General features: G+C 36.9%; 1 protein-coding gene across 3 annotated transcripts in view; it reads left to right on the forward strand.

Annotated features, from left to right (window-relative positions):
- Positions 1 to 13,751, forward strand: part of LOC145688075 (uncharacterized) — a 100,678-nt gene extending 86,927 nt beyond the window's left edge. Inside the window, exons 10-11 of one of the 3 annotated variants that reach the window (XM_081761797.1) lie at positions 7,605 to 7,964; positions 10,091 to 13,749. In XM_081761797.1, the coding sequence (XP_081617923.1) occupies positions 7,605 to 7,923 (319 nt within the window). In that variant the 3' untranslated portion in view covers positions 7,924 to 7,964; positions 10,091 to 13,749. Of the gene's footprint in view, positions 1 to 7,604 lie in introns of all 3 variants that reach the window. The other 2 variants (XM_081761798.1, XM_081761796.1) reach the window with 2 other exon arrangements.
- Positions 13,752 to 27,271: the final 13,520 nt, after the last annotated feature.

Below are 27,271 nucleotides of genomic sequence, written 5' to 3' on the forward strand. Positions count from 1 at the left end.
GAGCTAATCCCCTTACCATATAGACGTGGCAATGATCATGGAGCTAGAAATATGGAACAAACGCAACTCGCAAGCTTTTGCACAACTGAACACAAGCAAAAAACAGGCCTAATTGGTGCAGCATGCGTAGTTTTTGATATCTAGCATGAAACATATTCAATCATTTAAATTTTTTCGGGCTACGACCATCGCCACGCACGTTTTTACCATGTTCATATTTTTTTCTCCATGAAATATCACTCATGATTTTCTTGCAATAGTTTATTCACATACAGAATTACTTTGTGACCTAAGCGGCAATTTTTAGCACTTTGCCCTCTTGAAATATTGCACCCCAAAAATGGCATCAAAATCACAAACTTTAATTTTTGGAGCCCCATAAATCTATGGTGCCAGTAGTATCATAGCTGTGGATATTTCTGCAGACTCTTTACATAGAATAGTATTCAGCACAAAACTTATGAACCCCCTACATTATGTCATTCCAAAATACAGCCCCTTTAAAAGTGTAATTTTCTGTAGTTTGTCTACTAATTTCATGTATTGCTTTGCAACCCTCCATATTTATTTAGAAGCAAGAGTGTATGTTCTGCGTGTACCCCAGTCTCTACTCTAAACATTCGTTTTTGTTTGGAGTTCGTGTGGTACGTATGTCCTGAGCAACTGTAGTTTTCGTAAACATTTGCAAATACAAAAAGTGACTAATAAAACAACAATAATAATAATACCAGTAATGGGGTAAAAATATAATAAGCCTCATAGCTATCTAATTCAATCACACGACGAAAAAAAAAATCACTACAAAGAGGTGATACTATTCCAACGGTAAAGCACTGATATGTGAAACTGAAAGTTTCAAGTTTTACTCAAGCTCTCGTGGATTTTTTTTTTTTTTTTTTTAAATAGAAAAATACCCTTCAACATATCTCATCATACTTACTTGTCAATAGGACAGACCTAACTTTAATACCTGTGAAGATGTATTTCATACGAAGGCTGTTACAAGCAAAACAATTTGACGTCAGTAAGATTCGCGAAGATGTGAATATGCTTCCTATAATGCATTCGCAAAATGTGAAACAATCAATGGCATTGAATGTTGCATAATAATCCATAACTATTGGGTTGGTGCAATTTTGTGTATCATATTGTCCCTTCTCATGAAAAAAATGGATCTAGTACAACAGAATCTAGATCGATTGAAACTCTGATGGGAAACCAACCTCTGTAATGCAACCAATAGTCACACATACTGTCATAAACTCTGTAAATGTTTAGAAAATAGACTGAGATGTCAGGGAAATAGGAACAGGGTGCGAATTACCGTGGGGGATGAGGGGGATTTCCCCCTCAATCTCATTTTGTTCCCCCCCAAAGAAGTCAGCTGAAGTATCCCCACCGAGGATGCTCGCTTTTCCCCCCAAGCAATGCTCAGTATAACTCCAAATTTCACTGATTTCTGTCATTTCTTGTAAGTTTAATCTTCTAGCTGTATTTCAAAAGTATCTATGTAAACTATTCAGTTTTGGTCATTTCTACTTACCACCTAATTGCCCACTATTTTCAACGTTGTTTAGTTGAATTATATTATTATAACTACGGTTGTTACTTGCAACTCTACCTTCGTACCCTTCAGTTCGTCATCGTTCGTGAATTTGAATGTGTTAATTGCGTATAACAAAGCCACATATAGATTTATAAATGTTCTTAGCGCTTGACCAAGAAGAAGTAAACAAATAGCTCCCTCCACCATACTTGGCGAAGTTCGGACATGTCATATTCATCTTCTACATTTGTATCGATTATCATCTTATTTTATTTTTTGTTATAACATGTTATTCATTTTCCAGTGTATTCTTTGTTAGCACACGGTCTTCATTCCCTAGTAGTTTGTGTGTATGCAACTCAAAAGTTGCATTTAGTTTGTGATAATTAGCATAGTAATCACTGCCTTTTACAGTTTACGGAAATGAACTTTTGAAACTGTACTCAAAATCTGAGATATAGGTATTCTCTCGTAACTATATGTTAACGTACACGCTGGGGGTACGCTCCTAGTGAGCAGACATGTTAGTGAAGGTGATTTTTAGGTGAATAAGCGCATAATTGAAGATTTGTTTCAGCATTTGTTAATACAACTGGTTTTCCGTGTCATTGTCCGTGTCCGTATAAGCATTTCAACTGGAGCGGGTTTTTAAAAGTTAACCCTTCATTTTTCCATCTTTCTTTTCGCTACACAGTTTGCTGTCCACGCTAATAATGTTGTCTGAAAAACTTAAAACTTAAAAAATGTAATGTTTTACTTTATTTGAATAACGTACCCCATAGCGAATCAACTCATCTGTAACAGTAAAGTAATTGTAAGTGTTGACTTTCTGAGCCCCATCACGGAATCGATACTTCGAGAAAAAAAAAGTCGTGAAGAGCGCAGCTTTAGCGGGGAGTAGAAGCACAAGCTCGAAATTTGAATCGAGAGATTTTAAATATTTGGCCTTCGATTTGATCTTGATGTCAGAAATCGGGACCAGCAACAATCCATTTCTTGTTTGATAGGCTAATATCTAGATTTTTTTTTTTTTTTTTAAAAAGTATGTCCGGTTTAACTGATAATTTTAGTAGTTTTCATAAGACTGAAGTTTTTTTTTTTTCAACCTGTGTGTAATAACGCAAAGTGGAAGATTTCAATATGAGTGGAAAAATTAACATATGCTTGTGATCATGGCTATCGCTCGGGCCGAATTATTAAATAAATAAACCTTAGAGAGTTACGGAGACAAGAGTGAGTACAACATTTAAACACGTTCAAAAAGGTTGGGTGGTGTGTGTATATGTCAGACAATATATACGTACATAGTTAGTGTCGGTAGATTTATTAAATTAATAAATTTCGTATTTATTACAGATGTCATATTATATACACATATATATACATTCATAGATAATTAAGATGTGCCGCGAGCAGAAAAAAGTTGCGGAACATCTAATCAACAACACAGTACCTCCTAATCCAGTGTGCGAATTAGATAATCTATATTGGGGGGATAAAATTAGGCCAACAGGACAAAATCTGAAGGTGCAAATTTCAAAATAAGACAATAATGCCTACCCATATATATATATATATATATATATATATATATATATATATATATATATATATATATATATATACACAAAGTGTTAATGAATTATACCGACAAACTTTAAGAGGTGATTAGTCACATCAAAAGAAGACAAAAAGTTCATATGGACCTATGGCGAAAAGTGCATATTTTCAGAGCTAGGGCTGTCCAAATTCGCGAAAAAGCCAAATTTAAACAGGCCCTATTTCGGATTCCAGAAACTGTGGATGATGGTCCTTATCAGCGTAAAGGAAGCCACGCATACACAATCCAAAAATGCATATTTCATTAATTTTCAGTGGGTGTACAGAGTATTCCATACAGGGTGAAATTCCCAGACTTGCCATCAACCGAATTTTGAGATACGCTCTGACATTATGATTGGTCGAAAATAGGCAAACGATAAGCCTTGATAGCAGTGAACACAGAATCCTTTGGCACGATGTCGGAAGTGTTAAGGATCGTCAGCAGAACGGTTTCTCGTACTCGGTAAACGCATGCTGCAATGTTTTCTTTCGCGCTTATAAGTGAAGAAAACGTTAAATATACCGTGACGAAATACATCGCACCACACACTATTTCGAACACACAAAAAATATGGAGGTGCCGGTTCCTAACATTTCCGACTTCCATCCGAAGCATTGGATGTCCATTATTGTTAAGGCTTACTTTCTGCCTACTTTGGACCCTCCTTGAAATCAGGGTATATCTGAAAACTCTATTGAGAGCATATCTGAGAATTACACTCTGTAGGGAATACCCTGTATATCTATTGAAAATTGACGAAATATGCACTTTTGTATTGTGTATGCGTGGCTTCCTTTACGCTGATAAAGACCACCATCCAGTTTCTGGAATTCGAAATAAGGTTTGTTGAAATTTGGCTTTTTCGCAACTTTGGACAGTCCTAGCTCTGAAACTATGCACTTTTCGCCATAAGTCCATATGAATTTTCTCCCTTATTTTGATGTGACTAATCACCTTTACAGTTTGTCGGTATAGTTCATTAACACCCTGTGTATATATATATATATATATATATATATATATATATATATATATATATATATATGTTTGGTCTAGGAATTAATTCGTGCGGTTGGTAAAATACATAAATACCTTAAGAAAAATATTGTCCATCGCTAGCCACCACTTTCGCCCATCTGTCAGGCAATGTACGGATTCCGTGGCGAAAGAAGTCCTCATCCTTGGAAGCGATCCAGTCAGAGACCCATGTTTCGATATCTTCTGAAGAAGTAAACCGCTGTCCAATCAAATCGTTGTTCATGCAATCGAACAAGTAGTAGTCCGAAGGAGCAACGTCTGGTGAATACGGCGGGTGGGGTAAAACTTCCCATCCGACATTTTCTAAATAGGTTTTGACCGGTTTTGCGACATGTGGGCGAGCGTTATCATGTTGAACAATAAGTTTATCATGTCTGTTCTCCCATTCTGGTCGTGTTCTGGCCAGAGCTTGCTTCAAACGCATTAATTGTCGTCGATAACGTTCTCCATTCATAGTTTCACCCGGTTGCAGCAGCTCATAGTACACCACACCTTTCATATCCCACCATATGCACAGCATAATCTTTGCACAGTGAATATCTCGTTTTGGTTGTGATGGACCTGGTTCACCTGGTTTCACCCAGGCCTTGTTTCGTTTAGGGTTCTCGTAATGGATCATCACCCGTAATAATTCGATGCAGAAACCCCTTTCTGCTCTGTCGTTGAAGCAGCAATTCGCAAATGGTTTTTCGTCTTTCAACGTCTCTGTCTTTCAATTCATGTGGAACCCAATGTGACATCTTTTGAATCATTCCCATGGCTTTCAAGCGTTTGGAGACTGTTGTTTGATCAACGTCTAATGCTGCTGCAAGTTGTTCCTGCGTTTGACAGGAATCCTGCTCGAGCAATGCTGTCAATTCTTCGTCTTGAAATTTTTTTGGCTGTCCAGCTCGCTCTTGGTCTGCCAAGCCGAAATCACCACTTCTAAACCGTGCAAACCACTTCTGACACGTTCGCTCAGCTAGAGCATGGTCACCATACACTTCCACCAAAATACGATTACTTTCAGTCGCACTTTTCTGCATGTTAAAGTAATGCAGCAGGACACCCCGCAAAAACACTTTATCAGGCACAAATTGCGCCATGTTCACTTAACTACAAACTGGTGTTGTTGCCGCTTTAATCCACTGCCCTATACTACGAACGATACGCGATGACAGGGGTTTGCAACACATGTGTGGATACACGGAACTGTGGGACGCTCCGTTCGTTGCGCCATCTCTTGTCAACCCGCACGAATTAATTCCTAGACCAAATGTATATATATATATATATATATATAGAGAGAGAGAGAGAGGGGGGGTAGGCATTATTGTCTTATTTTGAAATTTGCACCTTCAGATTTTGTCCTGTTGGCCTAATTGTATCCCCCCAATATAGATTATCTAATTCGCACACTGGATTAGGAGGTACTGTGTTGTTGTTTAGATGTTCCCCAACTTTTTTCTGCTCGCGGCACATCTTAATTATCTATGAGCTAACACAGCTGGTTTCACCAGAAATAAGAGCACATTATTTAATATTTTTATGAAAGGCATAATTATACGAAAAGTTATGATAATTGAATTTTAGCGTAAAGTTCACACTTTCTATTAAATTTGAGACATATCTAACAAATATACTCTGTGAATTCTTGCGCTTACTATTACATTTTCGCATAATAATGGCTTCATCTACAAAATGACATGTAGAATCTGCTTCAGCTGACAAATTGTTGGTTTTTGCATGATCAATACTGATCACTTTATATCTGCATTCTTTGCCCGGAACTCTTCATAGATATATGAATAAGCTTTCAGAATAATAATGTTTTTTTCGTTCACAGTTTGCCTGCATAACAGTTGAGACATGTTCGACGTTGCTTGAACAGGAGAACGGATTAAATTCTTGCGCTTTTATTGGGATACTCGTTAGTTAATTGTTGATTTTTTACTCATGTACACAGCAAAGGTCTCTGTTGTAAGCTGTTTTATTATGCGAATTCAGAATGAGGAAAACGAGAAGCAGAAGAAATACATTATGTTTTATACAACAAAAGCGCATCGCATCCCTACGTAGTTGCGCTTTTCTTCGCTAAGAGCTCTAGATTATGTATACATAATTACAGTATGTGACGTGAAATCCACTAGACAAACTTGTAGAGGTGCTCTCTGGAACAAAACAAAGCTCAAATTGTCAAATAAACATGATTCGACAAAGGGTGTCTTTAAGGATAGTGGAGCTACCAAAAGTGGACTAAAAGAACCTGAAACAAATGACCTGAGTAAGGCGTGATCAGCAAAGAGCGCTAAGTGTGTTATGCAGAAGTATCATTTAATCATGAATTTTCTATAAGGACTAAGTGATTTCCTACAGTCCCAAAGTTTTCAAGGTAGAATACTTAAAGAATTGATGTATCGAATTTTCAGCAGGTCTGAAAGAAATCGACTTTTGACTAGAATATTCGAACATTTTTGCTTAGTGAATTCAACTTTGTTGTCACGTAAGTTTCTGGTGATACAGACAGTACATAAACGCGAGCTTAGATAGACACTTATTCAGTAGTAAGAGTCCGCGCGTGATGAATAAATATCAAGATTTTTCATTGTTTGACACAAACCAAATCATGGGATACCGAAGGGCCAGTACCTTGATCGTGCAAACGGCTGCACTAGTGGGGTGTTCGGGAGATGCTGTGGTGAAAGTATGTGAAGACTGGCAAGATAAGCAAATGGAAACCATCGAGAAAACAGCAGAGGAGATAGTAGGAATGTCTGGGTATCGTTTTGCGGCTGATAGGTTTCTCAGGCAAAGTACGGTGAACAATGTAACTGAGATCAACTTAAAAAATATATCGCCGTGCGCCGCACACTCCAGCACGTGTTAGATATTCCAGAACAACCCCTGTCTCCTTCTCTTTACTCGGGTTCAGCAATGATGAGGAGTTCGCCTGGTACAACGAAATCTGAATTACATGATAGAAGAGTACAAGATCTGCTGGTCTGGGAGAGTCATGACTTTTACTCCATCCCGTGGCAACAAAGCGGTATTGTTGTTTGCCGGAAACTGTATAAGAAGTTAAAGCCATTGTGCATGATGTCGATAGTACAGGTCGGTATATGGTATGGAGCATGTTTACATTGCAAGATCTAGGTCTTCTGATAGTTGTATACAAGCGCAGAATTAACGTTCAATTCTAAGAAACTTTATTTGCTAAATTTTAATTTTGCGTTCTGTTCTACAATTATTTGGAAGGAAGAAAGATTGCCGCGAATTTTACGTGCGTGGAATAAAATATAATGAACTTTTAAATAGTAGTCTCGTATGGTATTCATCACTGTTTCATATTATCCTGAATGTGTATTTAGATTGTATACAGTGATTCTGAAAGTTTAAGTTTATTACAAGTAATTGTTTCTTTTCATTTTTTTTTTCTAGCAAAAAGTGTACTCATGCACAGCTGCCCAAAATGGATGATCTCGATTGGTTCATCATTTACAATTATATATTCATATTAGATATATATTTTCAAGAGTTCTATAAGCTTCCTGAATTCAACATATTAGAAACCATAGCAGAAGATCCAAGCGAGGAAAAAAAAAATAATGATGATAGTAGTAATGTGTTCAGAAATTGCTTTCAAAGGCAAAAAGTAAAAAGAAACAAATATTTTAAAAAAGAAATATATGAACAACATATAGATAGAGCGTTAAGGTTCAGGAAAAAATTAATGCAAAAAGGTATATTACGTTGCTGATTACAAGAAGGACTTTCAAACGAAATATGATAATCGAAAAGGTAATTTTAGTAATTTTAGTTTTTTATTTTTTTTAATTTTTATTTTATTTTATTTATTTATTTATTTATTTATTTATTTATTTTTTTTTTTTGCCGTGCAACAAAGAATGGTTCAGTAACAGCTGTTTTAGAATGTAAATTCCTTCCATATACATGATATTTGAAATTGAATTATACACTGGCCGTCATAAATTAAGCAACAAAGGCAAAATGTACAAGAAAAAAGAAATGACAGGGGGGGAGTGAAATGCATATAAAATGGATGTCATAATATAATGAGCATTGATGAACTCGCGATTATACTGCCCTCACACGACTTCCTAAAGTACTAGGTACGGGCGAGGACTACATGAGCTCACGCAATTGTTGGCTGATAGTGCAGAGGCAAATCAAGGGAGTGATACAGGCAGATATGGCAACAAGGCATCATTTACCGGATGAATTATGCTGGCGTGCCATCGGTAGATTGGAAGCAGGGCAGGGTCAGACCGACGTGGCCCGGTGGCTCAATGTTGATGGAACAGTGGTCAGCAGATTATGGAGCAAGTTCCAAAGAACGCAAAGTGTTTCGAGAAGTTACACTGGCGGTCGACCGCGTGTGACATCGGCCAAGAATGATCGATATATCCGTTTGACAAGGCGAAGAAACAGGTTTGCAACAGCAACTCAAGTGTGTGTATAGAGGCTGTTGTTGCGACTGGAAGTCCTTTATCAACGAGTACAGAACACAGGCGACTTCACGAAGGTCAGTCAGACTTCACGAAGGACTTCACACCAGAAGACTAGTGTGTGTACCTCTTACCAGGTGTCACAAGAGGCAGCGATTAAATTGGACAAGAGCGCATGTAAATTGGACCCAGGAGCAATGGCAGTCAGTTCTCTTTAGTGATGAGTCTAGATTTTCTCTGGACAATGATTCTAGACGCAGATTGGTCTGGCGAGAAACAGGAACCCGTTACTATCATCCAATATTCTTGAAAGGGATAGATATGGTGGTACAGGTGTGCTTGTGTGGGGTGGCATCTCGCTTGGAGGACGTACTGATCTGTATGTTGTCCCGCGTGGCATAATGACAGCTAAGCGCTATAGGGATGATATTCTGGATCGTCACGTTGTACCCTTCGCACCTGTTAGAGGTCAGGAATTTATTCTACAGGACGATAATGCTCGTCCCCATAGAGCACAACTGGTCGATCAGTACTTGGAACAACACCATATTCAACGAATGGAATGGCCATCGAGGTCCCCAGGTCTTAACCCTATCGAACACATGTGAGATGCTCTTGGACGACGCATTGCAAGCTTTGTGCCTCCTCCACGAACTCTCCAAGATCTTCAAAGGGCTCTTCGTCAACAATAGACCCAGATACCAACTGAGCTGGCACAAACACTTGTTAGCAGAATGAGACGACGTTGTGAAACCTGTATTGCTATGCGCCGTGATCATATCCCTTATTAATGTCAGCAAACCATCCTTTTGGGGCTTCAGTATTTCCCAGTTTCAACGCCACCTACGTCCAGCATCATTCTTTCCCACAAGTGTACTTTCATTTGGTAGTTTTCCTTGCTGTACGGCGTAAAATAGGTGCTTCTTTAATTTCAATAACAGTTTGTTCACCAGCATGCGTTTACTTCCATTATACACCTGAGTACCCATTTGTTGCTTAGTTTATGACTGCTAGTGTATATATTTGAAGAGAATATGTTTACGAAGGTTCGTGTAATCTGTACCACTCAGTAATTTGTTTCAATTATGTATGTGTGTTTATGTTTAAAATAAATAAAACTGCAGTACTTTTGTTTAGAGAACTTGTGTCAGTTCGTTATTCAAGGAAAGTTCAAAAAGTAATTTCTCAAGCATAGATTTCCGATATATACGAGTAGTTGGATTTTTTAACGTCGTTGTATGGTTATTTTTTTTTCTATACAGGGTGGCTAAAAATTCCCCTTACACCTGCACTTATTTTATTCCTACATTAATAATACGTACAGTTATGTATCCAAACTCAGTATACAGTACATATATGTATGTACACCTCCATTATCCCTTCAAGCACACTTGCTCGCAGAGCATCATTGTTCATGTACCGGTTCTTCCTGATGTGTGGTTTGATGATACCCCACAGGGTGTTGTCTGGTGTCGAAAGATTCGAACTTCATGGCGGTCAAGTATAAGGAGTTGGTGAATTTGGGGACCCACGTCCTATCCACCTGCCAGAGAAAAGTGCGTTCAGACGTTCACAAACAGCAAGTGAGAAGTGGGCGGGAGCTCCATCATGTTGGTAGACAACCGTGTTGTTTACGTCCAGATTCTACAGCTGTGAAAGAAGTCAGTCATTCAACATCTTCAGATAAGTAACTTGGGTCAAAAACCCCTTAAAGAGGTATGCACCAAAGATATGTTGTTCAGTCATTCCCGTCCAAAGCATGACGTGCGAAGGATTGTTCTCAATTTCTTGATAAAAAATATAGGTTTAACTTTGCTCATATGAAGATGTTTCTATCTCGCGAATTCTGATAAATAGCATTCATCAGAGAAAGGAACGCATTTCCGAGCAGGAATGGTGGGGAAGGCTTCCAGTAAGATCCTACATGCTACCTGCCGGCGGTTTAAGTCATCGTAGGTTAGTTCGTTGGTGAGCATTGGCCGGAATGCGTGGAGGCCTAAGTTCATTTTCATATGGAGTTGCATTGTACTTCTTGCACTTCCAAACTCTGCAGAACTCTTTCTGGTCGACTTGCAGCGTGAATGCATCACTGACGCACTGATTTTGCACACGTTTCCTTTCGGGTTGACTGATGACCAAAACGAGGCGCATCCAAAACACTTCCAGGCGAAAAGCTTTCTTCTCCCATGTGATCAAAGTCTGACAACTTAGTGGGTTCTTACCGAACCGTTCATGAAACCTATCCATCACCTGCGGCATATTTGCGTTGTACTTCCGTTCATGGACCCACACACTAAGCGCTTCTCCAAAGTGAAGTCACTGATATCTGTCATTGTTTTTCACCAAACACGGAAAGGGAAGACAATAAATTGTTGAAAACACAGACCTTATCCTCTTCCTTCCGCGGGCAGTTACGCGTCAATCACGTGACAATTCACACGAGGAGCATTGTTGTCATATCAATGATCAGAATGGGAGGTTCAAATCTTAAATATTTTAACATCTTACATTATGACACGCATTAGTTCGGGTGTAATGGTACTTCCTGGCCACTCTGTTTAATAAATTGTTGTTCGTTAGAAATTTCGTTAACTTTTAATTTACAGTAAAAGTAGTAGTTATAGAACCTATTTGTTATTGATGCAATATTTTTCTGAAATGTTGGATGCCGTTTGCTTGGGATCGGGCCAATTATTTTATTCACTGAGACTGTTTACTTTTGCTTTTTTTTTTTAAAAAAAAAAATTAATTTTTAATTTTTGCAATTGATTCATCCTGCTAAATTCTTGAGGGAGGACTTGACGGCTACGGGTCGTCACAGGTTCTGACTCAAGTTTGCGTATGAAACTGGAAAAATGGTGCACATACTATTAGGATAAGTTGTCAATTTCTTTTACTTTGTTTGAGTGGGGAAACCATGCAAAAATACTAGTCCGTTGCGTAATACGTGTTCCCTCTCCAAGTCATAGATGATGCATAGAGCATTGCGCTTTGTTTTTCTTAGATTGCTGGCACAAGAATTACACACAACATTCATGTTTTATTCTGATCGTTGGTTCTGTCGCCAAAGTAAGTGATAATTGGTTTTAGGTAACAGTGTTATACCCTGCTTGTTTTATATACCCTGCTACCCTGCTTCTCTGCCGTTCCGTATCTACTGCAATGACACACTATTATTATTATTGTAGTTATTATAATTACTTATTAATATAATGTTATTTCAATGTTACACTTTCAACAGGTTGTCTCTTGTCTGTACACGATTATGAATAATACAGAAGTAAATTTTTGTATTGTGGCCTTCTACATGTATGATAATTTTTTTCTTTATCTTTATTGCATTGTGGTCCATTTTTCTGATTACAATGAGTAGGTTTTATTGACATTCCAAATGTGTTGCTGTGTTTCATAAAGATTTGTAATTATTATTTGGATCTAGGACATCAGTTATAATTAACAACAAAATAAGTACAAATTAAGTTCTAATATTACCGGTGAGAATTGGTAAATTGAGGTCGTTTCAACGCTAAAGCACTTTTGTACTAGTTGATGGCCAAATATGAAATGTTATTAATATTAACACTTACAATATGGAATCCGAAATTATAAATAATATAGTCGAAGAGTGTAGAAAGTTCAAAGTGGAGAGAGAGTAAGTAAGACTGACGACAGGCATCTGATTAGGTTGACACTTAGGAAAATTAGGAAAATGAACAATAGTGTGTTAATGTCTAACAGATGTCTTATAAAAAGATGATATACTTTAATTTCATAAAACATAGTTGTAAGATTTAATTTAGGATTACAGATTCTGTAGTTATGCAGAGGCGTTTTTATTTATTAATTGTTAATGTGCCTTAATGAAGCTAGGATGATGTTTGAAGAAATGAATGTATGTATGAGCAATCTTGTTCTTGTAGATCCCGGCTGTCTTTAAAAGACTATAATAATGCAAATGTATTTTAAAACTACATTTTCGTTTGAAATACGAGTATATATTTTAATTGCCTAAAGAAGTTCATACGTGATCATTTCCATGTACTGAATACAAACATTGGACTTCTCAAATATATATATATATATATATATATATATATATATATATATATATATATATATATATATATATATATATATGTGTGTGTGTGTGTGTGTGTGTGTGCGTGTGTATGTGTATGTGTGTGTCTGGTTGGCTGGTTCTCTTTCTCAAATCTCTTTTAATGAGTCTGTATATATTTGTTTTCCTAGTTTGGATAATGATTTCTCTTTCTCTGATATATTTTGTTAAACGGTTAATGTTAAAATGTACAAAAATAATAATTGTAGATTATTGACAGACTTTAAACATAAATTTATTTTTGGTTTACTTAAGAATAAGCAATTTTCTTTAATGGTGTACTTTTTCACCTTATTTATTTACAAAATTAAATCAAATTTTACCTTCGTCACACTAGTAGCTTTGGAATTTTAATTTCTAATTTAAGTTTTAGCAACTTTCGTAATCAAAATACTGATTACGAAACACCAAGCTTTGCTTTGTCCTGAGATTTCCAACAGTCGTTAACAGCAAAATACAGTGATTATCTTGTCAAACCTCTATATTCTCAGTGATATGTCTTGAAATTTGACACCATGCAAACTCTATGTATCTTAAGTACCCAAGAATATTTTTTCTTGTAACATAGGAATGAAGAAAAATCATTATGGCAAAAATGATTGTGTGAATTCTCCCAACGATCTTGTGTATTGTGTTTGGTGGCGAAAATGTATATGTGTGGTGTTTTGAAACTCAAGACTTCTGAAGAAATATTTATACCTCAGAGGTAAATTAAACAAAGTCATAAATTTGTACTTTACAGGAGAAGTGAAAAACTGTTTTTGAAGTAAGAGTCTGTGAACCTATTTTTCAGTTTTATTAAGTACTTACAAAGTAATGTATGTTTTGAAACATACAAACGTTTAGGCATTGTTTTGTGTTATATTTCTGTCTTGAAGTTATATATGACTTTTCAAATAACGTTTTTGTAAGTGTGAGTGTGAAGTGACTTACAATACGTTACCACAAAATTACACTTCTGTTATAAATATATCCAGGAAATTACTGCTTATATTTAAAGAAAACTTCAAATAATATCACTAACCAAACCATAACTTGACAGATTCCTCAAAAAGACCATGTCATTTAAAAAAAAGAAAGAAAGAAGAGAAAAAGCAAATATATAACACAATTTTTTCTCCCGAATTCAAACTCACGCTAGTTTCGTGTGGTATATTCTTGTAATACCCATACCAAACTTTTGGAAATAGTTTCAATAATGTTTAAAGATATCTCTATTTTGGAAAGAAATACAGGTTTCCGTTCGTCACTTAACTGAGGAACTTCATCTGGCCATATAGATTGTTACGCATCTTCACTTAAACACAAACAAGAAAATTTTCCATCGAAGTCAGGTTCCCCAGTTTTTTTTTTTTTCACTTTGATATGAACTACTTTTGATTAGAGATGCAAAAAAGTCGGCTTTTTTGAATCGATGGTTTTTTTCACATAAAAAGCCGGCTTTTTTGGAAAAAAACGAGAATTTTGGAAATTTTGGCTTTTTTCATTTTCATGATTTTTCTATCTAAATAGCTTTCTTATAGTATATTCTATAGTTAGATAAAAATTCCATGACCTAAATGCGATATTTCGCTCTGAAATTCACCATCAAGATGGATGGAGCACATGTTTTACGAATTAAAGCAAACATTAAGAATGTAGTATTTGAGGGTAATTTTAGAGGCTATTTAACTTTATTTTAACTTTTGAGTTATCGACATCTTTTTTCTTCTCTAGTTTGTCATCCGTGTTTCATTTCTAAGAGCTTTTAGTACTCTAGCTTCTAGCGCAAAAGTTAAACTTGCCCGTTTTTCTATTTATCCGTCAAAGCGTACGTTTTTCAATATATCCGTCAAACCGTACTTCCACATTTCTGTTATACTGTAGCTGTGAAGTGATTTAGCAATAATTTTCCGGACACAACCTTGAATACCAATTTATACAAATAATCAGTAGCGGATTTAGAAAAGTACTTTAGGAGGGTTTTTTCTGATTGTTTCGTTTCCTAAAAAGTCCTAATTTTATTTGGGAAGTGCTTGAAGTTTATGAGTACAGGCATAACTAATATTTCGTTTCGTTTATATGTTTAGCAATAATCTTCCGGATACAACTTTAAAAATCATTTTATATTGAGAATCAGTGGCGGATTTAGAAAAGTATTTTGGGAAGGGTTTCTTACTAATGTTTAGTTTTTTAAAACATTCGTAATTTTTATTTGACGGGAGCTTAAAGTTTATGAGTAAACGCATAAATAATAGATATTTCGTTTGTTGCAGACATTCCGTAACTTTGGGGAACGGGCTTCAGTCCGAAAGACCGCCCCCCTAACCTTCGCAAAACCGTCACTGCTGGTAATTAGTAATAATAACGATTTAAAAACAATAAAAAAGGAAGTCGCCCAACTCACAGTACACGCACTATTTCTACATTCACAGATGGAATGAAGAAAAGCTTTGTCAGAATGGTTGAATCCCGGACTTCCCGATAGAAGCGCAAAAGCTAATCACTCAGTCATGTTTGTTGTGCAGTTGTATTTAGCTTAACTTAAATATATTCCGTAGTCTTTTTTATGTTTAAAGTTTCTTTAAGCTTATGGGAGTTCTTCCGGCATAACCCCGCTGTTGCATAATAACACCAAGGCGAAACAAACTTATTTCTGTGAATATGTAATATAAATACATAAAGCAAAAAATCTAAGTCAAAAAAGCCTGGTTTAAACATCCCCCAAAAAACGGGTTTTTGGCATTTTCAAAAACAACCACGGTTCTTGCCAACTCTGCTTACTTTTGTATATAGGAGGTTAAAAAATTCTTATTATATACATTGGTTAATCCTGTGGAATTCATAATGTAAATATGTTGAAGAAAAATTGTTTGAAATATTTTTTCGAAATTCATAGTTTATTTTCGATGTTTTATATTATTATCAGCATCAACCACTAATTAAATGATTTTTTGTGTTATAGAGAAGCGATACAAAGTCTGTTTTATCAATTTAAAGCAGTATTTTGAAAAAAGCCCAAAATTTCCGAAGCAAAAAAGCAAAGCAGAAAAAACCGAGTTTTTTTTCCAAAAAAGCCGGTTTTTTTCCGAGCCCTTGCATCTCTACTTTTGATGCAAATTTGTTTACTACTACGTTTCTTGCAAGAACGCAAAAGAGTTAAACGATGTTTATGTAACGCCTTAAAGGTTTTGAAAATTTTCAATCCCATGTTCAGAGCCCATAAAAGGATTTTTTATTTTGTAATCAATTTTCACCAATCCCAGGATGTCATTATAAAAAAATTCAGGTCATTCTTGCACGCTCAATATAATGGCATTTTAAGAATCTACTTTCAACTGAGTGTCTCCCCCCTTAACTTGGCTGCGAGCTGAATGATTTTATTCGGAAATTGTATAGGTATACTTAGCGTTGTTTACGTCTATTTCAGATGCTGACTTAGATTAATTGAAAAAGTTGCCATTTTCTATATTAGTAGAGATATTTCTTACATTATTACACCACTAGAAATAACATACTCGAATTTTCAAGAAAAGCATTCTAACTCAATTTCGACCAAAAGCTGACTTTGAGGTACAGAGTAATTAACATGCGAGTCTCTGATGCATGATTGGAATATAAAGTTTACTTTTGTCGACTGCACGTAAATTCATAATAATTTTACAAGTATAAATTTATCAAATTGTGTTTTGCACAGTTTTTGATCATCTTGAATATTGTAAGGATTCATATATCCACTCTGTAAATCACATGCTCTCATTACAAACACGTGTTTTTATAATCATAAGCATACGACGGAAGGAGACTACACCTCCTGGAAGAAACAAAGAGGAGTCGAAACACGACGAAGAAAGACGACTCCCCCTTCACTGGGTTCTCCCTCCAAGAAGATGGCTATAAAAGACGACGACGAAGCCAAGAAACTATCAGTTTAAAGCTGATCGATCACCAGCAGAACGTTCTCCCGAGGTCGCCGTGGGCTACGGAGATTCCATTTAATACCAACTCCTGGAGCTGCTATGAGCAAAGGAGATCCCTTCTAATACCTACTCCCGGGACTGCTATGAGCTACGGAGTATTACCGATCCCCGCCTAAGGCCACTGTCGGCTAGGACGATTATCCGATTCCGAAGCCACGTTGTGTGCCAAGGAACATCAAACTCACTGTACCCTGAAAACATTTCAAAAAAAAAGTCTACACGAACTTCGTAAAATTTTTATAAGACAATTCTTTTTATAGTAAACGGTGAAGGGTTAAACTCCGTATACATTATTTACCAATCAGAACAATGCATGCAGGTTAGGCGTGGTTTCAGTTCTCTACACTGAGTACAAGCATGAGGAGCTCACTGCGGGACGCTCTTTTTATTAATTGAATCGGACTTTTAACTTTCTTCCAAGCACATTTTTTCTTTTCCTTTTTTTTTTTTTCTATACAATCAAAGACAAATTCTGGCCAAAACATATACTATATATTAAATAATAGCGTTACAGTTTTGTCAAAGTATCTGTGCCTTCATCAGAGACATTACGAGGTACAATTTCTAAGACCACAGCTTATATATCTCAGAAAATGAGAGGAGATCATATCTTGGAACCAAGAAGATGCTTCTTTTCATTTTTAACAATACATATTTGCAATTTTTAATGATCAATTTTCACTTAAATATGAAATTTTTAATTGGCACACCTGTGTTATTTTAATGAACAACTTTCACTTTTGAGAACCGTAAACTTTTAATTGGATATCTGTTATTCAATACACCTGTGTTACCTCTTCTTCTCTGGTTTATCCAATATCGTTCGCCATACATCATGTATATTTAGTTCACTATTCCAGATCATAAGTTCCTCGCTTTCTTCCTTTCGTATCCATTCCGCTTCATTCCATTTTCTAACAATGCTTCTTCTCTCTCTTTTCACCCCTCTATCCCTTCTCAGTCTATTTCATGTCCTTTTGCTTTCAGTTGTTTACATATTGTATTACTGTCACTCTTCAATCTGACGTCAACCCTGCAGATTTATGGTGTTAGGGATGCAATTGCAGTAACGAAACCACTCCTTCGAGCAGGAAACATTGCAAAGAAAAAAAAAAGTACTTTAGGTCAAAATCATAAAGACTTGACCAATAAACAATGGAAGAGGTTACTCAGCACCGACGAATCTAAATTTAATCTTTTCGGTTCCCAACACCAGATATTTGTGGGTTGCCCTTCTGAAAAGTGCTTACATCTTGACCGTGTAATATCTACAGTAAACCACGGAAAAGGTAGTGTCATTATATGGGGATGTTTTACAGGCTATCAAGTTGATGATTTAAATCAAATCTACAAAATAATTGACACAAACGTATATCACAACATTTAAGTGAAGCACGCAATTCTATTAAGAACGCGGGTTTTGGGCCGCAAGTTTTACAACAACAGGATAACAATCCCAAACATTCCTCCAATTTATGCAATAATTATCTGCAAGCAAAGAACAGGCTCACATCATCACGAAGATGAAATAGCCGCCAGCACCTCACGATTTGCCAGACATCGAGGTCTTGTGGGATGATAAACTTCACACAGAAATCGGTGAACACATGTCAGCAAATACTGAATATTTATGAAAAGCTCTTCAAAGCTATTGGAGTCGCAAAAGTTGGATAAATGTTTGAAGCAAATGCTTGGAATTTGTGAAGCTCTTATCAAGACTAAGGATTGGTACTTTGATGAACGCAAATTTCCTAAATAAATGTTTCAATGAAAATAGAACAGTGTATTTTCATTTTATTATCTGAACAATGATGTTTATTTTGCAAAACAGGTTCAACAAACAGGGGTTTGTATGGATGCTATGTATTTTGTTCAGAAAATTCTGAAAAATCAGTAGTGTGCTCCGACCTTTGACAATGACTGTATTTTACACATTTATATAGTAAATTAAGGTCTATGCCATGTCAAGGTAGGTCCCATCAGATGAGTTTGGTATAACGGGTTACAACTAAAAATTTGCACAAAATGTGAGGTAAGATAAAAGCAACCACACGACAAATGGAAACTATGTTTTAACGTTTATTTACATTATATATATAGGCAGAAAATAAAATGCTAATGGCACATTGCAAATGGTCCGTGATCAGCTACAGTCCGCAAACGTGTTGGAATAGATGCACAGGCTATTTGGACGCCAGTTGGGTCAATTTCTTTTAAACATTTGCGTATTCTTCTTTGAACCTGCTGAACAGTTGTTGCCTTCCAATTATGTTTGTACTCCTTGTCACTCAATTGTCCAAAAATATCTTCGATTGGGCGGCACTGGGCCAAGTTAGTTGGATTTTTGGTTTTGGGCACAAAAGGGATGTTTTGGGACATGAGGTACTCCTGAGCCTTTCTCGCATAATGAGAACTGGCTTTGTCATGCCAGAAAATAAAATTATTGTCAGAATATTTTCGTATAAAGGGAACTAAGATCTTTTGAAGACATTGCTTCACGTACACATCTTGATTGATTGCTAACCCAATAGGCTTGAAATAAGGCTGCGACACACCTTTGTCCGATACAACTAAATAAAGCATCGCTTTGCTTTCAAATTTCTGCTTGCCTTTATATTTTATATTAGAAAGAGTGTGTTGCTTGTCTAAGGAATAATAAATGTTATTTCCGGGCATTTGGGATTTAGAAAGGCTAAAGTAACTTTCATAATCTAAAACAAACGATTTTCCTTTGTGATTTCTGACCATCCAACGACAATTTGATTCCACAGTCTTTATTTGCGTGTCTGTATAAGATGGAGCTTTTTCCTTTTTGCATGCTTTGATTCCCATTGATTTTAATGTTTTAGATATGTATTGTTGTGAAAACTTAAATGTTTTTGCTGCGTCGTTCTGACTAATGTTGTCTTTCTTGTCAAACATCTTTTTCAGTCTTTGTTTATTTTTATTCGTCATAATTGCTGCCTTTCGACCACTTCCTGCGTTGCTTTCTATTGTTCCGGATTTAAGTATCTCATAAATTGATCTTTTTGGCACACCTTCAGCAGCAAAGTGTTTCACACAATATGATTTCCCCAATTCGTGATGTTTTTCATGGAAATTTACAATGCGTGCACTGAGGACTTCTCCCTTTGACGCCATTTTCTACCAGTTACTTCGCATCTGAAAGAAAGCAAACATATTGTGAATTAGACAAAGAGTGTACTATCAACATACCAAAGAATACCGATGACTGTGTCAATAGGTTTTATTTTATGACTCCGCACATTTTGTGCAGATTTTTACTTGTAACCCGTTATGAGTTTTTGCTTTCGAAAATGCGATGTAAGAATTGACTGTCCTTAACTCAGGAACCGTAAGCCTGTACAACATATTAAATACCCTTATATGGCAAGTCAAGTTCTACTGTCATGCTAAATTTGATCTACATACATACATATAATAATGGCAAAAGTGAAACTACAGATTCCTGGGACCAAAACAAGACAAAAGATTGTATGACATACGTATATTGCGGAAATGGACAGGGACGGAACTAGACAGCTTCGAATATGGGGAGAAAGGAACTTCACACCTGCCTGCCGGAATAATGATAGGAGCTAGGAAGGCGGGTCAGGAATAGATAAAAATTATATCGGCTTCACCTGTTAAAGGTATGTTCGAATGTTTGATATGAGTGTGCAAGGGATTCTCCATACATTGTCTGAGGAAGCCCGGCACCGGTAATGCAACGGTGCAATGAAGATTGGACAAAATACGTACAGCACGAAGTTGTGATCCATGGATGACAACAAAATGGCGGACAAAACAAAGCGCGCCTAGCATGGTTGTACTAACCTCAGTGACAGTGTGCGAATTAAAGGATTTTTACAGGGGGATGAAGTGTGTACATCCGAGAAATTGAACACGAGAAAATTCTAAAACATCCAGTTCTACAGAGTGGAACGTCCCTCTCATCCCTCTGGCAATTCGCACACTGCTCAGGGGCAATGGAAAGTGATATACGCACAGAGATAATTGGAGAGGCTGTAGTTGAATCAGGAAGAGTGAAGTGGTCCTGACAGTGCCAAATATTACATGACCCAATTGACTGATCTCCTCGCAATGAGAGTAAGAAAGTAAGAAGAAACAGAAAGAGTAAACTCAATGTAGGAAAAAGATAGAAAGAAAGGAAGGAAAGAAACAGAAACGACAATACCTAACAGATACGATAAAATAGGAAATGATGACTTACTTAACAAATTCTTCATGTGCTTTCGTAATACGTACATACGTATTGGACTACGCCTACCGATACCTGTGGCCCACCTCCCAGTAGTGTTGCGTCTCCCAAGTTTGCTTCAACGAACCTGCAGAATGGAAAGTTAAATGGTACCACCCTCTTTAGCTGTAAAAGAGAGAATCGTTTTTTAAGTCAGTATGTTTGTTAACGGTAGGTAGTGTACATGTCTTTGAGTTTGCTGCAACAAAAATGAGGTTGAACACTTTACTTCGTAGAGTGCTGGACATCGAGATAACCTGTTGTGTAGTAGGTGGGTGTTCTGTTTTAGGGGGAAAATGGCGTGCTGTTACAGCAACAAAGAATATGCAGATATACAAAATGAAATCTTTAAGTTTTACGTCCCACGGTTATGCGGTTAGGCTAAAGGAGACGGTGATGATGAGAGATGAGTGAAATGGTGGAATGAAGAAAGTGGAAGGAAACGGGAGAACCCCGAGAAAACTCACGAGGACGGTGTTTGTCCACCACAAAGTCCACGCGGCGCGAGATGGGATTGAACCAGGGACCCCAAGCACCGGAGGTGAACGCTCTACCACTGAGCCACCGCGCCCCCCAAAATATGCAGATATGCATTTCTTTTATGGACGAGCAAATGGAAATGCACTGAAAGCAGCACGTATGTACCAAATTGCTTTCCCCAACCGAAGACATCCAGAGAGTGGGACCTTCACGAGGATTCATCAAAGCCTGCGGGAACATGGTAGCTTTGGATTTGGAGAAAGAACAGGTAGGCCAAACGCCATAACACCTGACGTAAAGGACAGTGTGCTACAACGCGTAGAAGCGTCACCGGGAAGTTCAACTAGAAGAATAACGCTAAAAGGACATGTCGTATCCAAGAGTATTATTTGGTGCATATTACATCGTAATTTGTTATATCCATATCACCTTCAACATGTACAACGACTTAGTGCAGCGGATTTTATCCCAAGAGTTGCCTTTTGTGAATGGGTGAGAAACCAGCTTGGAGTTCATCCACACTTTGCGATGAATATTTTAGTTACAGATGAAGGAGAGTTCACCCGTGACGGTCTTGTAAATTTCCACAATACACATGTTAGGTGCGACAAAAATCCCCATGCTATGCATGAATTGTGACACCAGCAACTTTTCTCATTGATCATATGGCTGGGGATAATAGAAGATAACCTAGCGGGACCACACATGCTTCTAAAGAACCTCAACGAGCCTGGATACCTTCATTTCCATCAGCATGACCTGCCGTGTCCTCTCTCAACAGCGAAAAACTATGTGGTTCATGCATGATGGAGCACAACTCACTTTGCAGTACCTGTCAGACGGTGACCTGACCTGACCTAACACGTCGCTACGCCCAACAATGGATATGCCGCAGTGGCCCAGTAGCTTGGCCTTCCAGATCACCAGATTTGATTCCTCTGGATTTTGGTGCCTGGGGATACCTCAAAACCATTGTTTACAGCTCTCCTGTTGGCAACTTGCCGACTTAGAAAACCACATTGAAGATGCATGTGAATAGTTACGCAGCACACCCGAAGTGATGTAACGCATTCGAAACACTGCAGTGACGATTAGCACGTTGCATAGATGTGGGAGGACAGTACTTTGAACATCATCTGTAAGTATGTTTAGTCTTAACACATATGACCTAGTAGTTTTTAGTGCTACTCTGTGTAAGGAACTACGTTACAAATAAAGCACATTGTTGTGTATTCTGTCTGTTATTTCATTACATTACACTACTAGTTACACGTGTTCTTATTTCTACCCTCTATGCAAGCTTATATCTGGTATACCATTTTCCATTGTCCCCTGAGATTCTGCAACCATGCTTAGTGACCCTTTATTTTCACTCTCATTGTATACGTGAGTACAATAGTCCCATGAATAACAACTTCTTTTTGTATTGTTTCCATCTTTACTGCACCGTTTCATTACCTCTGGTGTACAGACATTCGGTGAATCCCTATATGACATATGGAGAAACTCTGGCGCAGTTATGTAACATGCATTTAACAGATAAACCTGATATGATTTTTATGTCTTTCTGAACCCCCTTCCTAGTTCCTATCATTATCCCGGACGGTAAGTATGGAGTTCTTTTCCCCCACTTTCGGAGCTACGCCCCTGTTCACTTCCGGACCATATGTCATATACACTTTTCTCTTGTTTTGGTGCTAGGAATCTGTGATTTCATTTTTCGTCATTACTTTTTGGGATACCCTGTGTATAGGGGGGTTTTGTTATCGAACATAGGACGCAAAGTTTGACCACTCATTACTCGGGAACCGTTAGCCTTCGCAACATAATATTTCACACGCTTTTGCAGTAAAGATCGAGCATTGTGCTAAGTTTCATCCAGATCAAATGAATTTTGTGTATGAGATTTTGCTTTTCAAAACATGACCAAAACAAGAAAAAGAAAGAAAGAAAGACCGGTGCACAACATAATATATCACACACGCTTATATAGTAAGTCAAGGTCTACCAATCTGATCCCGATATGATGAATTCGGCTGAATTCGTTCAATATATATACTTCACTTACGTTAGTTTCTCAAGGACATCTCAAGTGAAGGATGAAAAATATATAATAATCTTCAATACTTGAAAGTAGATGATCTATTTAATTCTACTATGAAATATCTGCCCTAGAAAAGTTATTTTATAAGAGCACTTGTCTGAAACGAAAAAAAAAAAAACAAAAAAAAAAAATAGCAGACGTTGACATGTGCAAACGTGAAAACTATCATCTCAGGTTAAACTCAGGTGCTCATGTTTTAAAAAAAATAAATAAAAAACGAAAAAAAAGAAAATAATAGCCTGAGATAAATCTCATTGCATAAACATTCTTCCTGTAACACATTTTGAAAAAAGTATAAAAGACAATGATTTTAAAAGTTATCAAAATAGCTAATCCATAACTATTGAGTTGATGCGAGGAGAACTCCGATTTTACGTCTGGTGGGAAACTACTCTGCGTAATGCAACTATTGGATAGACAGAAGCCACGCTTCTACATTACGAACTCCTCAAATGTTCAGAAAAGAGGCTGAGATTCCCAGTCACACACAAGGCACTCAATTGTTGATTAGGATAATATAAAATGCACAATGGGAAACACAAAATTACGATTCATTTTCCTTTACGAGTTCATACTCGGATATTCTGTACGTATAGTCTCCGGAAAACTGAAAATGGGATTTGGGTCAGAAGTGGTGAACGAACGCATGATACGTCCCGCTTCTCTTTGACATTTTGAAGTTTGCCGCCTCCAATAGAGGTATTCAACAAACGCTACTGTTTTCGAAAATAGGACGGTTTGTTTCCTCATGTGCACTTTCGTACTTAGTTTTAACATCAAACAATGATTTGCTATTCCTTTTGAGTTTCTGCATGCGGAAATCCTCGCATTGACGTATTAATAAGCTCGTATAGCTCCCAAACGGTAAGAGATGTGGTAAAGTGTTTCCTCTCAAAGTTTTTCAAAATTTAGCGATTGTTTCAATGGGGACGAAATAAACCCCTGTTTCTATTTAGAATTTTGAAGTTCCCTCTGCGTAGAGATATTCCTGAGACGCCCCTGATTTTAGTAGGGGAACAAAATTGATAAAGTTGCACAGAAAATGAATCCGTAGGAAATTCATTGCCAAAAGCAGCAACAGTTATTTTCTGTAAGTTCTTGCATCTAAGACTTAGAAAAGTATTGTTGCCAACATAACAAGTAGGTGTGTTGGTCGTCATATTGGTTCAAAAATGGCGGATCCAAAATTCATATAATACTTAAATTCAATTGAAATATTGGCATGTGTGGATAGAAAATTAAGGATTGAAACATCCACAATGCATTAAAAAGTAAGAAATATATAATACAGAATCATTTGATGCCAATGCAGGTGAAAGTGCAATACCAAAGCGTTATATTATAATTTATTTCATGTTTTAGCGAAGATAAAACTAGTCACTCCAGTCACTAAAGTTAGGGTTTGTCAAATTCTGCCAGCACCAGCTTCAGATTATGATACGATTTGGACAGCTATAATGAGGCGTAAGTTGATTTCACAACATTTGGGCCAGGATCACATTGTTGGAACATTTGATCAGGCTATTTACTGCAATGCAAATGAGCTAGTAAGGTAGAACAATGATTAAAACCTGTGGCGTAGAGAAATACATCTATTAAGGATATTAAGATATACATCGTAGAGGATATTAAGAATCGCTACATCCTTCCACAATGGAGATTATGAACAAGTTAGAAGCACGGTGAAGGAGTTAACGTGTAATCTTCCAGCATTTCTAACAAAACTACAGGAATTTGTATATGAACATGTAAATCAGTTACTTTTAGATTGTGGTTTCCCTACTTGGAAACAGTGAATACATTTCTCAGTTTTATAAGAGCTGAACGTGAGGGAAACTTGCATAAGCACTTACAAGCTTTCTAAGATATGTTACCTTTGATTGCTGCTCATAACCATACAATATACACCAGATGTGGTCCAGTGTACCTTACATGCATACGAGATTTGCCACACTTACCCGGAGACGTTTATGCAGAGTTCACAGACGGTCATCTTGGTGTCAAAAGAAGCAAGCTGCCGTTTGTAGAGATAGCAACTGATTAAGCCATTGAATATTTCAACAAGATTTGTAAGGTTGCAAATGATATAATAAGCATTACTCGGAATGAATATGCTAGACAGCGATGGGAATTCAGTTACAGGGATGGGAATGAGCTTATACATCTGATTTAAACGGTAAACCAGATCTTCAACATTGACATGAAAACACCTTCATCCACAATGAACAACCTAAGAAACAACTAGAGAGGGACATCACTGATGTATCACTAATAAAAGAACAACTTGTGCGCTTTCAACTGTTTCGTAATATTAACAATGATTGAGAGAGATATTAACAGGAGATATAATCCCGGAAAATACTTCACATGGTATTCTCAATGCTTTTGAAAGTGGCAAACGGATTATTGAATCTATCGTTAAGACACTTCTACTTCCTGAATCCCAAGTTAATATGTTTGAAAGTATACCAAAATCAATCCAAAAAACATTCAAAGACATTACGTCACAACGAAGTAAGACAAAAGTAAGACATCTGAGTCTGTCACACAAGTTAATCAGCGACTAATTACATACATAGCCAGATAACCAAATGTTGATGTTCGATTTATTCTACAACATGAGTTCTTTGAATATCCTCCATACTTGTTCAGATCGGATTTTTCACCTATCATTGATTATGAGGCGGTTTTATTTCAGCTTCTAACACAGGATACAGTAGCCACTGCAAACATAAAAGATCTTCAGGGCTCAAGAGCACTGATTATTGATGGCATGACTTGTGTGCACAAGGTTGATAAACCAAAGAGTGGTAAAATTTTGGAGACCTTGCAGATTATCCTTGTCAATCAAGCAAACTATCAAACGATCATTTGGAAGAGAGCACTTCAGCAACATCAAAAGCTGCGAACACGTACAGATTGCGGCTGGCAAGCGAAAGGGACATCGTACGTACCAATTATGACAACATTTCCACTAGTTTCTATAGAATATTAGTGCATCACAAGCTGTAGACGCAAAAAATAATGTAAATCATCATCTTGTTCATGTAAATATGCAAGACGTTCATGGTCTCCAACATGTAACTGTTATAATCAGGTGTGCTATAATGAGTATGCATCTCAACACAACTTATCAGACTCAGAAACTGAAGTGAGAATGAAGAATCGCACTGACTATAGATGACACTGTGAGAATTCAGATATGAAACTTTCTTCTCGTATTACAATTACAGTTTTATAGTTAACTTTCAGTTCGCTTTCATGTAATATATTCTATTGAAATTGTTTTCAATTTAAAATATTAGCAAATTACTAACATTAATTCCTCTAACTAGGAATTTCAGTAAGGTGATCTAACAATCTTGACCTTAAACACAAAAAAGGCTTAAACAATGTATAAAAGTACTTTAATTTACTTGTATGCATCCTAAGCTTTCATTTGATACCCCACATGACTACATTCTAATTAACTTGTATTACGTAATTTGTCATTATGCACGCCATTTTTGAACCAACATGGCGGCCACCCTACCAATTGCCGAGGTTGGCAACATTACTTTTCTAGCTCTTTGTACCAATGTCTATCATGGTAACATAGTTGCCACTTTTGGCATTGAGAATCCTACGGGGTTACACATTTCTATATTTTGTTACCCTACTAATTTTAGAACCATCACCATGTGATTCGGTACATGCTCTTTGATAGAGATAGATAGAT

The sequence above is a fragment of the Thermobia domestica genome, chromosome 6, assembly GCF_964235325.1.
Source record: "Thermobia domestica chromosome 6, izTheDome1.hap1.1, whole genome shotgun sequence".
Classification (NCBI taxonomy): domain Eukaryota; kingdom Metazoa; phylum Arthropoda; class Insecta; order Zygentoma; family Lepismatidae; genus Thermobia; species Thermobia domestica.